Source organism: Spea bombifrons, chromosome 3 (assembly GCF_027358695.1).
Source record: "Spea bombifrons isolate aSpeBom1 chromosome 3, aSpeBom1.2.pri, whole genome shotgun sequence".
Taxonomy (NCBI): domain Eukaryota; kingdom Metazoa; phylum Chordata; class Amphibia; order Anura; family Pelobatidae; genus Spea; species Spea bombifrons.
The window spans coordinates 79,201,545-79,219,125 of NC_071089.1; the positions used below are offsets into that span (position 1 = coordinate 79,201,545).

The 17,581-nt window shown below is 34.0% G+C and overlaps 1 protein-coding gene across 1 annotated transcript in view; it reads left to right on the forward strand.

The window, feature by feature from the left end:
• Positions 1-17,581, forward strand: part of CSMD1 (CUB and Sushi multiple domains 1) — a 645,996-nt gene that overhangs the window by 514,525 nt on the left and 113,890 nt on the right. Inside the window, exons 22-24 of the mRNA XM_053459630.1 lie at positions 4,771-4,940; positions 8,226-8,382; positions 15,150-15,341. Coding sequence (XP_053315605.1) covers positions 4,771-4,940; positions 8,226-8,382; positions 15,150-15,341 — 519 coding nt within the window. The remainder of the gene's footprint in view (positions 1-4,770; positions 4,941-8,225; positions 8,383-15,149; positions 15,342-17,581) is intronic.

Here is a 17,581-nt window from a genome sequence, read left to right on the forward strand (position 1 = left end):
TTAAGTTTTTTTTTTTTTATTATTATTATTATAATAATTATATTATTATTATATTTTTTCGTTTTGTTATATGTTTATGATTATGGTCTTGTTTTGGTGTTTGTATGGTATATTGTAAAATATGTTGCGTTGATATGGAAAATCAATAAATACGAATTAAAGAAAAAGATTAATTTCTAGTTTTTATATGCTTGTATTATATTGAAATGGTAGGAGGGATCAAGGAGTTGAAGTCAAAGGCTATCAAGCTGTAAATCATATTAAACTCCACTTCCAACTCACCTGAAGTTAACTTCAACCAACAACATTAAAAATCATACAATGCAACTTACACCTACAGTTTTAGTGAATAAATGTATACAATTTTAAGATAGCCTTATTGTTTGTCAGAAAGTCACCTTCATCTTCCAGGGGCACCTAAAATGTTGCAATATATTGCCCAAGAAGGTACCTCTAGGAGTTACATCATTAAGATTTATTGTAGTTGGTTACAATCCACAGCCAATGTATCTTTAATAAATAGAACTTTCCTTTCATCTTTCCCAGAACTGTATGCAATAAGCTAGAGGAGCTGTATGTGACATGAAGATGAAATGTTATTAGTAAATGTTTCATGTATGGTGAAAAGGAAATTCTGCTACAGTATATGAATATAATATGCAAAGGGACACTTTAAATGTATGTGTCTACCTGCTGACAGCACTGAGAAAAGTAATCCTTTTCCTGCTATGTCTTGAATTCCTTTTTTTGCTTGCCATTTAATGCATGAGGGCAAATCATTTCTATGCTAAGTGAAAACTTCTAGCAGGACAGAAAAGGACAACAGAGAAGCATAGCAATACCTTCATAAAATTACACTGAGATGGGCAATACACAGCATACCCCTATAGCAGCAAAGTAATTATTATATTCCTTGTAGAACACATGAGGACTTGTGAATTCTGAAATGATACATGTGTTCATTGTACCACTTGTAAACATTGATTTACAGCACTATTAGATACAATGATGAATGAGGATGAAATAAGTGCTTCATTCAAAACTTAAGACAAAAAAAGCTCTTTTTTAGGATACCAGAGAAAACAAAATGCCAGGTTATTTGAGTGGTTACAGTTGTTGATTACTTGCCCAGCCAGGCACATTGTTCCTGATGTATGTTGTTATCGCTCTTAGATGCCCTTATCTTGTCATAGATTACTTGAGTTATATCTATCATTAGTGGGTCCTGGTCCCATCTCATATATCTTTTACTGTCCTGGATTGCTCTCTGTACAGTTGTCCAGCACAACTTCATTGTTATATCTGATCCATTGAGCTGATGTCCACGGTTATATGAACTCATTAAAAGTGGTCAAACAATAATTCTGTGTGTCTTCTCTTGAGGTTGCTTTGGTTTATTTGATATAAATTTTGAGTATGACACACACATATCCAAAACTCTAATAAATAATTAGCAAATTGTAAGACTTAACATTTTCCATATACATATTTGTATTTACATTAAGTAATTTTGTTTCATTAATGTTTTTTTTAGAACAAATTTTGTCACAGATAACCCAAAATCTATTCTTCTAATTAAACAATCTTTTCAAATATGCCATTTTTGATGGCATATGCTTATACTGTTCTTGGATTTTCTATGCTTTTTATTCTTTTTATTATGTAAATTGTACCTACCACATGAAGGTAATTTGATTTAAATGCACAGAATGTACCAATGTTTTCTATAAATAAGACATTTCAGCTGTCTTTTGTATCACTGAAACGTGATTGTCACTCTGTGGTAGTAAGAGAATCAAGATAATTGGAAAATAAATTATAAAAACCTGTCTAGATATTTAATAATGTTAATCATTCGGTTTGATTTACAAAACAACTTAAGACTTTTTTGTGAATATACAGCAGGTTTCTTGTAAGATATTTGGTGATTAGTATTATGCATAACTAATAACATTTTCTGTAAGCGCCAGAAACCCTCATATGTTTTCCACTAGAAGAAGGCATTTGATGTCATCTTGCGATGCATGATGCAGGATAGATGCCTAGTAGGGAATAGATTTAGGAACTGGAATAGGATACTTACCTCTTTCCTGTAACCGGTATAAGAAATTGAAATGTGATTTAAAGAAGCAGTGGAGTTATTTTTTGGCTCTTAGGAAATCTTTTAATCTATGTAAAAAGTAAGGTTTGCTCGGTCGTTATAAGTTAAATTACATTCCTTTCAGGACTATCTTTATATCTAATGTAGCCTGGGACAAACTTCCTTATGAGCCCCAATCATACCCAAGTGAGAGTAAAGATGCAACCCGGATAGACCTCGCCATTAACACTTTGTTCTCAGTGATGTGCATGCTGCTTGTTGTTGGGAACTAAGATACGACAATGTATTCCCTGTTGCTGCACGGTAGCACGTGATGTGCATGACATGAAAGATGAATTGTTGTGGGTAAGTTTGTAATGGCTCAACAGACCTCCACCTCCAGGCTATGTTGGTTGTTAAGGGGTTCAATGGATAGTTGACTTGGGTTCAGTTCTGCTGCAATTTAGGTGATCTCTTATGATCAGTTCCCTACCAGATGTGCCAATCACTCTGGTATATCTAAGTTGTTTAAAAATATGTGCAGTAATGTGCTGGGATTTAATAGTTAATGGTTTTGATGCTGCTCATAAAGGTCAGCTAAAACCTGCTGTTATTCTATTGCATAACCTGAATTCTTATTAATGTCTATCAGTCAGCTGAATAAGGTTTTTAATATGAGATTTCTAATAAAGATAATTCGTTTATATTATTATTTTCATTATATGGTATATATTCGTTATTTAAAGCATGATTTGATTAGGAACTGGCATTTCATTTTTTTAATTCTTGGTTCATGTTGTAATATATGTTACCCTGAAAAAAATTTGAATAGCATGCGAAAAGTTTTTAAGTTTATTTCAGTGATTAAACTTTTAGTATATTTGTGGGTCAGCAGTGCCTAATATCTTGGATTTGGCCAAATTAAATTCTAGAGATAGTTCTATAACAAGAAAACGAGTAGCAGTCTGCAGGCTGGTGGTGGTGCAGATTATCCATTACCCCCAGAGCTCAGGATGTGCTACGCATGTGTCTAGTGTGCTTAATGGATAATCTTCCACAGATGGTAGAGCATAAAAGATACCTAAAAGACACCATTCCAGTGGAAGTCTTACACGTTAAAGGTATTTAAAAAAAAGCTTGAGATTCACTAACACTTGATCACTTGATCACTAACAAGTAATATAATCAATGTGGTCCAATTGATTTTTTTATGTTGATTATTTTATGCTGTCAGTGTCTATGTCCTAAAATGAAAAAGAAAAAAAAAAGTATGGTATTCACAAACTAATCTGAAGGGCCAATTCAGTTGCTCATGCAAGGAATACCTGTCTCGGGCACTAGTGAAAATACCTTAGACCTTAGTGAGTCCAATGTAAAATACATAGATTCTTGCTACCAGTTAAATACAATTTTAATTTATTTTTGAGAACTTGTAAAGTTATTCATCCGCTTTAAAATATTCTTACTATCTGTCGATTCTGAGCAGTTCTGTGCAAACTAAACTAAAATAACTAAATCTCTCTGGAAAAATATAATTGAAACCCCCTAAAAACAATGTGTAGCTAAAATGCAGTGATATATATTTATTTTGTGGTAAAGTGTATGGGAAAGTGGTGGATGGGATATATATCTCACCTGGTTTCCTCAGCCAGACACAGTAGCAAACCCAGGAGCTCTCAGGGGAGGCTTCCTATGCTCATTACTGGGGAGGAAGCCTTAAAAGAGAGGGCTGTTGGGTTTGCAGGGTGGAGGAGGGACTTGAGGCAGGGAGCAGCTGCAGCCCACCAGGTATGAAGCTTTACCCATGCAAAACCTCTTACTTTGCTTTGTGCCAGACCGTAGGCTTGTAGAGAGGTATCCGGATGTTTAGTCAGAGCCGGACAGGCTTAGAGTTTGTTTTATTTTCAAGGTGCTCTGTGCCTACAGCATCTAAATAAACACGCTTGACTTTTGAAACCTGTGTGAATACTGTCATTGCCGCCCCATGCGTGAGCTGTCCCCTACAATATTATAAGTGATGCATCATATCTAGTCAGCAATTAGCACTGTAATGCTAAGTCTCTGTTCTTTAGTAACTTTGTGAGGTGCAAACTAATTCACTATACTTTCACAAAATCTGTATAGCATACTTATTTAATATAATATAGTTGTAATTTTAAGGTCTCGGATGAAGAGTAAATAGTGAAATAGCTGAGCAAATATTAGCATTTTAATACGAACATATAAATTACAATAGTAAAATTAGCATACTAAAACTGCTTCTTGTTGTCTGATGTCAAATCCAGGCATCCTAAGGAAAGCTTCAAGTTACATCATCAACGAACTGGTAGGAGTTTCAACAAAAGGAAGCAGTTTGAGGTTTTCATAGTTCGCATCTCAGTATTTATAGGTATTGGAATTCAGCAATAGCTGTGGAAATATATCAACTGAAATGTTAAGTGCACGGTAGACGTTCATAATGTGCAATTGTTCAAATACTTGTGATGTACTCATTTTTTATATTTCTTTGTATTTTGAAGTAGTAAATGCACTATAAAAAAAAGAACCCATGCAAATATGTTTAATCAATGTATTGTTTAATTCGATATATTTTATGTTTATATATATATATATATTTAAGTCTATTTCTTAATGCAATTAGGATTCACCATTTTTTAATCATTTGTTTTAACTATGCCCATTGTCTTCAGCTGAATGTGGAGCAACAGTTATTGGCAATGAAGGCACTCTGCTGTCCCCAAATTACCCTGCTAATTACGACAACAACCATGAATGCATTTACAGAATTGAGGCCCAGGCGGGAAAGGGGATTAATTTAAGGGCTGCCACGTTCCAGCTATATGAAGGAGACATACTTAAGGTAAGATGAAGCATTTGTATTTATACCCCTTCTGTTGATAATGCTTAAAAGTCACAGAAAAAAAATAAACATGATGAGCTTTATTGTAACAGCCTAATTGTAACAGATATGCCAGTATACGGTATAAATGAGAGGGAAAAAAAAATGTGTGTGATATTTGTGAAAGTTAATTAATCTGAATGACCTAACAACATCAATTTTAAAGCTAATGAACCGCAGTCAAGTACTTACGTCTTCAAACAACTTGCAGAGTGGTTAATGGTTGGTAAAAATATTAAGTTGTTTCTATAGCAGTGGTTAAGTTAATTATAATTTCAGGTTGAAAAATAAGGGGTCAAGTGTAGCACATGCAGTACACAGTAAGAAGTGACATTTCATTGCGTTGTCTGCCCTTCGTCTTTCATCTTTAAAGTGGCAGTGTCACCAAACACCAAGCAGCTTGGATGTTGTTAACAGATTTAATGCACAGTATGGCTATTTGGATTATGTTTATAAAGGATTTGCAAGCTACAGAAGATAATGATGTAAAATACTTTTAATTTACCGAGGAACACCAGCATTTGTTATTCTAGTATCAGTTTAAAAATAGATTTTCAAAATATGGTACTTTTTTATTTTTTAAAGAATATAATGTTATCAGGCAGCTGCATATTAGTTTTTTTGTATGTGCTGGTATTTTGGCCCAATCTACTAGACAAAACACCTTGCCTCTATATTGTACTGCTTGTAATAATTAAGAGACTGTCAATCTCAATCACCAAGCGGGACAATATTTTTTTTCCTATGGGACCTTCCTCTTTAAGACAGGCAGCGCCTGTTAAGACCTTCCACACGTCTTTGCCCCAGTTATAAAGCAAATTCTAACAATTTCAAACTGATGAGTGACTAGCTAATCAGGATGGGAGGCCAGTTGCTTTCTTTTCGCTGTCATGTTGTACTTATAAATAGTTATTGACGTCTTTACACTCACAAAAATAGAAAATATCCTTCTACATGAACTTTTAGGTAATTCATGTTCACACAATTGTCTAATTATATCAGATTATATACCCTCATTTTTAACATCCTGCTTGATATTAAGGTTTAGTTTTGTCTACATTCTGTGAAGTACATTGGTGGTTGGTTTCTTTTCTAAAATTTTAAGGCCTTAATACATTTTTAGCTATATTTATATTTCGGATTGTTTGCATTGTGACAAACACACAGTGTTTTCCTTGAAACTTAAACTGTGATTAAATGTAAGCGAAATCCCACAGAATAGTTAAAAAAAAAATATATATATATATTATTTATACAGTATGATGTACTATACATATAAAAATATTATTAAAACAAAGTTCCATTTGTCTTTGAAAAATAATAATAATAATAAGTGCGATAAAAGATATGCTGAAACAAACATATAATTAAAAATATAAAAAACCTCCTTTTATTAAGTTTGGACATACCTTTATCATGAACGGGTTAAGCACAGGGTCCCAGCCCAAAAAAACCTTTATGTTTATTTGGTTTTCACCAATTATGGAAATACGGTACAAAAAAATGCAACAGGACAACATAGACGAACCTTTGGGATATTCAGCAAGACATGGTCATGCATTAAACTAACATTTCCAACTAATATCAGAAAATCAGAAATTTGATATGACCCCTAAGACATGCCTATCATTTAAAAAGGAAAAATAAAAGAGACAACAATATAAAAGCAAATGTCCAATCAGTGTACCCAACAGGCAAGTATCTTTAAACTGTTGTGTAATGCATTAAGTGTTACGCATGGTTATACAATATAAGATCTTTATAAGATACTGAGAAATACATACATATATATATATATATATATATATATATATATATATATATACATATATATGCAAATCCTATGATAAAAAAGACAGCAAAAATACTAGAAAGCATGATAAATGTTATATGTCCAAATATTCTTAGCAGATTTGTTCTATTATAGAAAAGCCATTTGTCAGTTTCAAAATGTTCAGCTTGAAATAATTTCTAAATGCACAATATATTTTGCACTTGATCTATACATATGAGTAGTGAATTTGTACGCCTCATACACATAGTATGTCCTTTAGGGACTTCACTGATGCCTCTGTTTTTCAGGCGTATTGGAGTTTTGTATTGTTGGTCTTTTATATGTAAAGAACCAGTGCGGTCTGAAATGCCTGAAACTTAAAATGTTAATTTGATAAATTAAATTAGACAAAACCATAACAATGAACTTTGGATGATATAATAAAAGCTCATATCTTTCTAGTTATCAGGTCAAAACATCTGATGATCACCAGAATTCTGATACATAGTAATTTAAGCTGTGGTTATGTTTGTCTCTTTGTGTCCTTTCAGCATCCTTTTCTGTTAGTGTGATGGACATTTCTATAAACATCTGTTGATTTTTTTTTCTTTGCATCCTTTCCTCTCCTCCTTACTCTCTTTCACAATATTCATCCGGTGCTTTGTTTTAACATAAAGATTTATGTCTATTTGAAAACAGAAAATGTGCAGGGGGAAATTTATTACAGTAAAATTCCCAAAAGTTTTTTTAAAGCATCCTATAAAACCTTAAGTTCCATTAACAAATATAATTCAATACAAAATACATCTTCAAGCTAAAACATAATATGTCAAGAAAAAATACAACACACAATATATTTATATATCATAAATAAAAACAATAAAATATTTACATTATAGTTTTTATGCGACAAATTATATTTTTGTGGAAGAATGGTTTCAATTGTAAACTGAGTATAAATGGAGAATATATTTTTTTTCACATACTTTATTCCTTAACTAAAGTCACCTCATACTCTGACACAAAGATGCAAGGTGACAGCTTAACTTCAAATTCCCAATTTCCTTTTAATAGAACCTGACAGAAGGGAACAGACTGGACATTTTCTCTTTTTTTCCACCATTGATGATCTTAGAAAAGACACACTTGACTGAAATGTCAGAAACCTTTTTTTTTTGAGGCTTTATAAGTAGATTATCAAAAAGACTGAGGGTTATGAAATCTCTAAGGATGGACTCAGGTATAAATATTAATTGTATTTGAACTAGGTTCCAAAAACATAATTGAATATATAAATCTTGACAGCAAGTGAATCGTCTGAATCTTTTATGTGACCTACCAAATTTAACACTTAAAAATATATCAGTTAACCACAGCTTTCTAACCTGAATGAACAGAAACCTAGTATATAGATTGTCGTAGGACTTTGTCCAGATCTTAAAATAATTGGTTTCTTTTTTCGCCCTTTTAAGGTATACGATGGGAAAGACAGTTCTTCACGACTTCTTGGAGCTTTCTCAAAAAACGAGCTATTAAAGTTAACGCTCAATAGTACTTCAAACCATTTGTGGATAGAATTTAACACAAATGGGTCTGAAACTGACCTAGGATTCCATCTCACTTATAGCAGTAAGTAGATGAAAATTAATATTTATCATCATTATGTGTCTTGGCTCGGTCTTGGAAGTAGCTTTCAACTATAATGGACATTTTCCTTTTCAGCTCAAATAATAATCAATTCTCTTGGAATTGTCTAGAAAGGAACTTTAAGCAGCATATAAAAAGCCAAATATAACCTTGTATTCTTAGAATCTGTCAGCGCTGCTACATTCATTTCAAAATCCACAGGGTCCGTCACCAGGCTGTTCAATACAGGTTTTCAAATGTATATATGAAATGCAATTCATGTATGCAAATGTTTAAGGAATCAGCATGAGGCAGGAATGGTGCAACACCCCTGGTGGAGAATTTTTTTGTTCCCTGTAGACCATCCTGCTGTGACAATTTCTACAAATTACATAAAGAAAAATACAGATGGATCTGTGAGAGTTTACATTAAGGATAAGGCCCACGTGTCTTTCTGTTGAGTGTATATTTGCAATGATTTGTTCCTTCTAATAAAGATGTATATGCACATTCACATGGTAAGATTCCCCTTTTTAATTTAAAGATATTTTTTTATCCACAGTAAACATGCACATGGTTGATAAAACAACAATGCAAATATTGAATTTCTAAGTGCCAAGTTACATGGAAGCCTTGATTTATTGTTATTAATGTGTCTATGATTTTAACTCGCCATATACATTTCATAAGTGGCCAAGCAGCACCATCACAATGGTACATGAATTTGTGGACATACTGTATATTGAAACGAACAAAGAAAATATTACCTTATCATGGCAGAATGTCTACAATAAATAACAAGATGATTTGATAAATTAATTGCCTCCTTATTCAAATGTAAAATACCAGTTTCTAGAAAATGTGGAATTAAGTTGTATCTTTTAGCACATGACCAAGTCTGGTAAAGGAATGCGTCATATTAAAGATAAAGATAATAAAAAATGTAAGGCGTGTAATACATCTTAAAGTTAAACAGGATTATTAACGAGTTGAGACATGTAGATATTTTTTTTTTATTTCTCATTAGGGTACAAAATGATAATGTTGGGTTTGTACATGAAACTCTGGAGCTAATGTCTCAGTCCTAGGTATAGAGACTTAATTAACAAGTTTTGCTAACTTTTAATAAGGGATGAGGCAGAGATCTTAGACAGGTGGAAAGAAAATCATCTAGTAGCTAAACTGAAGGACACCAGAAATATCATTTGCCACGCTTTTTTAGTGTAATCTATGTGCTTTACTACAAGGTGCTATTATTTAATACAATTACTTTATATGAGTTGAAATTTGTAAAATTATGCTTAAACTTTTAATATATATACAACGGCAAGTAAAAGTAAACAAACCCTTTGGAATTACCTGGTTTTCTGCATTAATTGTTCATAAAATGTGATCTGATCTACATCTAAGTTACAAGTATTGACGCAATGTAATTAAATGAATAATACACACACACAATGATCAGTCTTCCATGTCTTTATCTAACACACATTATCCTGTATGATACCTTGATCCGCTTGGGGATTCATTGTCCCTTCAATGATGGCATGCTGATGGCAGGAAACCAGCTCCGAATCATGATGCTCCCTCCACTGTAATTCACAGTTGGGATGATGTTTTCATGTTATGCAGTGTTCTTTTTATGCCATACGTGATGCTGTGTGTTCTTCCCGAACAATTCATCCTTAGTTTCTTCGGTGCACAAAACATTTTCCCATGATGCTCTTTGGCAAACCTCAGGCGCGCAGCAATGTTTTTTGGAGAACACGGGCTCCATGCCTGTTCAGTTACTCTGGTTATCTTTGGCTAATATTAAAATTAGTTTGATTATCTGAAACACATAAGTATGAGAAATATGCAAAAATAGAAGAGATAAAACCTTACTGAGGATCAGAAATGTCACTTTCAAGTTTCTTAAAAACAGTTCTCTAGGGCAACAATGCTCAGGAACACTGATTTATAGCAAACTGTGAATTTGTTTACATGTGAAAAAAAAAAAAATCATAAAAATAAAGCCTAGTCCCAGGCTTTTTCAACCTATATTCAAAATGACCAGCCTAAACACCCGCTAACTTCAGCCTCCCTGCCACTGTGAAGGGAAATGGAGCACTGACTCACCCGGCTCTCCAATTGATTCACCCCAAGCACCCATCAACATGATTTGTACAGCACCTATGTAAAAAAATCCAAACAAGTAATCTCACTGGGGTTTGCAGACTTCTGGTAAAGTCTTTGAGTATCCAACAGTACTAGAGATGATGTTTCCATTCTTATATTTAGTTACAAAAGAATACAATTCAGGGTTATGGATCCATCACGGATACAAGGAATTAGTCAACTGTAGGATGAATTTAAGCACTCAGCACTATTGTACCAAATTGTTGGCCTATAATCCCATAGTATTACTCGTTGTCTCTTGGCTGAGTTGGATGCACCTCCTTAGTTTTCTTTGTTGCTTTACAGACTGTGTGCTGTTAATCTTTGTTCCGCAGAAAAACATTTCTATTGGAAAAATGTGGTTCCTTGTTGTGTGTAATATACTATTGTTGTTCTCAGTGGTTAAATCGCAAGTATTTAGCATTGAATACAACAACAAAAAGTTATTTTCTCTAAAATAAAATATTTTAGTAAGGCAAAGAGGAGATGCAGTAACATGCAGTTTTTAACTGGTAAATTCTGTATGTCTATAGTTCACAGTAAATCTCTCTATTGTCAGTGGTAGTATAAATCCTACTATAACTGTATAAACATGTAGCACTATGCATTAAGGTTTTCGTTTTACCTTCTATTCTTTACCATAAAGGTGGTATTCTTATTAAGGATGTGTTTGCTTTTGAAAATATGCTTATACATTTTTCATTGTTGGCTTGACAATTTTCAGATGAAAAGATGAAAATTAAGGATTGCTGTTACCAGGAAGCAGTTTGTTATAAATTACATAAAAATTATAGCAAGTGTCTAAACTAAAACAATTTGTAGAATGGAGTCATGTTTGATACATTTACCTCTATTCGTTGATAAACAAAATATAATATTGCCATTTTAGGGTTGTAAGTTCTGAGGACCAACTTAAAAAGTAAAAAGGTATCATCATCATAAGACTGCATGAACTATTTAGATACTTGAATTATTGTATTACCATAATAGGCTACAAGAAATTTGAAAAGAAAAAAGATTTTTGGGTCACACTTACCAGTTCCTCTGTACGGTCATAAATATCTCCCACCCCTTTGCAAAACCAGTCGCCAGAAGATGGACAGCTCCATGTAGCTTAATTCTCAGGTATGAGTAGAAGTGACTGTCCTCACATGTTGAGACTATCTCAATTGTATACCCAGCTTTGGGATTAAATAGCCCCTGGCCAGTATTATGTGCATTATTGCAAAGTTGTTTGTTCTCAGTGCCAGTGAATGCCTGTTACTGCTGTGATCTCTTATAAATCTCTAAAAATAAATTGATTCAGGAAGTAGAAACAGAAAAATTGCTTTAGAAAATTGGTTTATTATTCCTTGTGCAGCTGCAAGAACTGAACTATAAGAAGGTAAGCAGGTATAAAAAAACAGCAGTTTATTAAAAAGGAAAAGGGGAAAACTGACTTTACTTTATCTTTAATCATTACTAACTTATGAAAGAAATTGGCAAGTGTATTTGCTTTGATCCTGCTCGATGTTCTTTAGCATTGTGATTTAATCAGGACTTGCGTTGTAAAGCAAATTGTACTTGGTCACTTCATTGAGCATTCTGAGTGTAAACTGTTATGGAATGACTGGAGTCAGCTTATGGACTGGATAATTAATCACGAGCCAGAGCTAACTGAATCAATAAGTCACCTAAATATGCTTCCCGTTGGTGTTCCACGTATAGCGGCTGCAGTGAAGACCCCACTAAGAGATGTGTGAAAACTTATACCCATGTCTGAAAATCATCAAAACAATAATGTCCCCTCAACATTTGGTATCACATACACACAGTGTGTCTTAACATTTAATTCATGATGCATGATTTAGGAAAAGTTTGCAGAACCGGCCAATCTCCACGCACTTTTCTGTGTCAGTGTTCCCACAGATACCCTTAAGCAACATCTCGTCACATTGGATACAGCTTTATTTATATATTTTAACAACAAACCATAAATAATGACTCATAAGCAGACCGCTGCCCAAGCTCACTGATGACATGATGACATGGTTTTCGATCGCTCAAAACATTATTGAGAAACCAATCCCCACCAAGGTTATGATAATAAATGCAACAAAATACTATTAGAGTAGTAGTAGTAGTAGTGTTGACCAGTAGTAGTATTGATGAGCCTGGAAGTCAGGAAGGCTTGGCATAAGATATCAGCCATGGACTGCATACTGATCTGGTTGGCTCCTTCTTCCAGTGTATTGAGTGGGGCTTTTAAAACTGGATTTTTTAGAGGAACAGTAATGCCCCCTTTTCAATCCTCAGTAAAACAATCTTTTTTCTGGCAGACAGTACCGCCGGGTGTACTAGTCTTGGACAATGCTTTCTTCTCGAGCAGCACGGTTGAGGACTGAACCTGACCTATAATGTTATTAGTGTAAAAGGAGATGACTAAAGTTGGTCTGAGAAATCGTTCATACAGAAACACTCTACAGAGCGAAGGGATGTAGAACTGTTAGAAATAAATCAGTCAGGAACATATATGTCACAAAATGTACTTTGTTCCTTTAATGATTGATAGGTCCACTCTGCATTCAGAAATCTAGGCCCTTGGGTCTATGTTCATTAAATTAATTTGCATGTATCCATCAGTAAATACATCCCCTGTTAACAATTTAATTCCTGTGTGTATCACATGTAAGCATGTTATGAGCATACAATTATGATTTTAATTATGTCACATAGGTTCCATGAACACAATTTCTATGTCACTCAGTATAGTTCATTATAAATTTTATACTATTGTGTATTTGTGAATTCCGTTATTTTTCATGCATTGTACTTTCATTTTAATTATTCTAGAATATAATCCAGTTTACAGCAGTGTCATATATATATGAATAGAAGCTAATATAATTTAGTGGGCTCATTTCCCATCCCCAATGTGCTTTGGAGTGGGTTGTTTGTTAATGAAATAATGTGGGCCCCCCCACCTCATTTATGCCAGAATGGAAGGCTAACAGGTTTTAGCGATGAACATTTTCACTTTTCCACTCCACTTTGGACCTTCAGCTTCATTCACATAAAACACACACACATGACGATAACGAATGACCATTCCTTGTATCTTTCCAGCACTTCCAATTTACTGAACATTAACCACCGAACATGAAAATCCTGGCCATTATACATTTAACAAAATGAATAAAGTTGGAAAATGCTTTTTAAGTAATCCACAGACACAATTTCTTTACACCTTCAAAGTGTCCTTGTTTTTTGAATATATTATCCTTTTACACTTGCCAATGGTATTGTACGCGGGAATGATGGTCCTCAAAATCCATCTTGTTAGAATAACACATTTTTTTTTGATACTGCAGCTTATCCCAGGCACCCTCACTATACCAGTGTCATCTCTAACAGATAATAGTTTTCCATACAGCTGTGGATAAAGTATGAGATTATCTTTTGTGTATACATTGTCAGGACAAAGGGTTCTTTAGAAACGCATCTGTGTTACACCAAGGCTTATTCTTCTCAATTAAAAACAGACTTGCAGAGATGCCTGCTGTTTCTATGAATGAAAAAGATGAAGCCCTGAGCAGCTTCACATTTGTTCATGTTTTAACTGCCCTCTAAACAGCAGGCAACATTTGCGTTTGTTTGGGTCTAAGGTACAATACTGCTGGGTTGCACTGATAGAAATCTTTGATTAACCTTAATAGTGACATTAAATGCACATCACATCTTATCTAAATAATTTACTAGCATTTTATTTTCAGTTGTTAATGAGGTTATACAAGGGCAAAATGTTTCTAAACTCTACTGTGAACAGTTTGTCAAATACGCACCCACATCAGTTTTCATGTAGAGGCGTGAATTGATGTTGGCTTTGTTCTTGCATATACACCTGTGGGTCTAACTAAAGTACAGGGCAAGACATTGTCAGTAGGAGTGTATGGTGAGTTCACCCCTCACATTGAGCATCTTTCATCTCCCATGAGTTAGGTAGAAAAAATGAGTCCAAGTCAGAAGCTCAAGTGACATCTGCTGCCTCTGGCTTTTGGAAATAGAGACTTGTACCACAGAGACCATTATTAATGTATCACTAACACAGGTAACCTAAGGAAAATAAAACTGAACCTGTATTGTAAACAATTTTAAATTATACACAAACAGCAGAATAGGAAAAACCCCAAATAGTCAGCAGCTTACCACACACCTTTCCACCATTACACACGCACCATTTTGCCCATCATAATTCACATACATATATTCAAAGAAGGGTGAGCTTTCTTAAATTATTCATGGTCTACACCATATTTTTGCCCTTTATGTTGTCTTTTATCCATTGGTAAGTTCCTGATTGTTGTTGATTGGTTCAGACAGGCTGGACAGGAAGGAAGTGATCTGCAGGACATAAAAATTGATTAGATGACATTTGTTGCTCTGTAACACAAATCTCATCTTCTCCGCAGTTATTGCTTAAACAAAATAGCTACAAAACCAGTTAGACTTATTGCTAAGCCAAAACCACAGGCAATCACTATTTTGAATTAATGAGTTTAGTTGGGCTAAATGTTGCAACAACATCAGTTTCTCTTTAAATTAAAATGAAAACGTTTGATTTTTTTTTCCAATAGGTTTTGATCTAGTGAAATGTGAAGACCCTGGAACACCAAACTATGGCTACAAGATCCGTGATGATGGTCACTTTGCTGACACCACTATTTTGTATAGCTGCAACCCTGGATACACCATGCATGGAAGCAGTATTATCACTTGTCTGAGTGGAGACAGGAGAGTGTGGGACAAACCTCTTCCAACTTGCACTGGTAATGCAGATAATGCATCCAAGTAGAATGCAATTAGATAAAAACAGTAAAAATAGCTATACAATGTATTAAAATATATATTTCTTTGCAGCTTTGAGATTTAAAAAAAGATGGTTGGAAATCCCTAGATTTAATTTATTTGCGTGCAATTAAAACACATTCCTATGCAGTGATACCAAAAACAATTGGGGGTTTATTTTAAAGCAAGAGTTTGCCTGTGAGCTGAGATTTTAACTGGTCAGATACATTGGCATTATGAAGGACTATGCCTGGCATGCTTCTCCACCAAGAAGTGCTGAAGTGGCCATGCATAATGCATAACGCAAGCACTCAGGTGACATTTAAGAAATCTCATCAAGTGTGCATTATTCAGAGCCAGTTCAGCCCTTTCTGTAGAGAAAAGATCATGCTTTAGAGCTTGCCAAATATACTAGCCTCCTGCTTTTTATTGGAGACAGAAAGGGGCATGACAGTAAGATACTAGCTTCCAATAGACTTTAAATGGATGGGAAGGGGGCCAACAAACCCAATATACAAAAAGTACTGTAATGCATAAGGGGGTTTTCAGACTATTTTTATCTCTTTTAAAATACCAAAAACATTTTCTTCCCCCCACGTTTTAAGATTGTTTCATACAATAAATAAATAAAAGCTCTACTTTTCCTAGAAGAATATATATATATATATATACATATATATATATATATATTCCACTTAGACCCAGCATTTATTTCTCTCTATAAGCAGTTAAGCAAATAAACCTTAGCAGATCTTCCTTTTTATTATTTCCATAAAAATACAACACTTTGCATAAAAACACCACAGTAAAACAGAAGAATCCTTCTCACTTTATTTGGCAACAACCTATAAGTGCCTGCTTTTGTGTTAGAAGATAATTAAGTCATAAAAAATATTGAAGAGGCAAACGTTTACACGATTAAAGAACTATTTCGAGGAAATAATATTTTTTACGCTAACAGTGTTAAATTAAGCAGTAGGAGGAGCATCACTTTAAGGCTGTTTTTTTGCCAGTAATAAAGCCTGTTTCTATGCTGCAATATTTCACATTACTTTACACAAAGAACACACTTATTTTATAGATCATTTCCTATCTCCCATTTTGTTAATATTTAATTGAAACTCTATTTGTTGCTCTTCACCTGTCGTAGCCATGGTCTTGACAGTTTTAAGGGAAATCAACTGATATTCTGCTGAATCAGGCTCTGCCCAGTTACTAACTAACTATGTGAACCCTGTTGAATTACCTGGATTTCACCATATAATCTATTAGTCACTAAAATTTGATCTGACCTTCAGCTTCCAATATAAACCAATAGACAAAAACATATCAATATCTACACAATAGGGGATTTCCTTTAGTGACTGCGACGTCCTCCCTAGTCCAGGCACCCCAGGGAGCTGCGGACGAGCCAGTGTGATAGGATTACCAACTGTACACTTAGGAAATCAAGCACAAAGGTTCTTCTTCAGGCTAATTTTTTAAAGGTGATAACACATGCATACATACATAGATAATACGGACCTATGCGTATACAGCCCAAGTCAACTCTTGCCACTCCTGTCATCTCATAACCCGCTACCCTATCATTTGTATTATTTCATATTTGATATATCCCCAACTTAATAAAATCAGCCCTGCATCAAAGCGATCCCTAATTCTGCAGAACTACATATTGTTTGTTTGATCACCTTTGATACTTTTTTCTCTGTCCAATGAGCAAAGAAATGTTTATTTATTTATTTTCATTAGTTCTTTATTAGTTTTTGTTAAAAATACATAAAGTATCGATGACAGCGTTACATCTCAGGTTCAAAAATACAAAACAGGTAGAAAACATAACACTAAGAGGGAGATTAAATCTATTGTGGATTGTTTCATTTATCACGCTGAAGATTAACAACCAAGAATGAATTCAGTGTAAAATGTTAATAATGCATATTGAGAATATGTATCATAATCATGTCCCATAAGAAAAGGCTGCGTCTATGGGTGCTTGATCATAATGGGTGAAAAGTTATTTGTTGGCTAATCAAGTTCCCAGCAAATTATATATTTTACCATACAACAACATTTATGTATACTAAATCATTTTAATTAACACACTTGAGCTTCATAGTTTTATTAACCTCTATAGGCAATATTATACTGCAGTTTATTGTTCTTGCACATATTAAAACAAACAACAAATAAACAGATTTGATTAAAGATTTGATTTAAA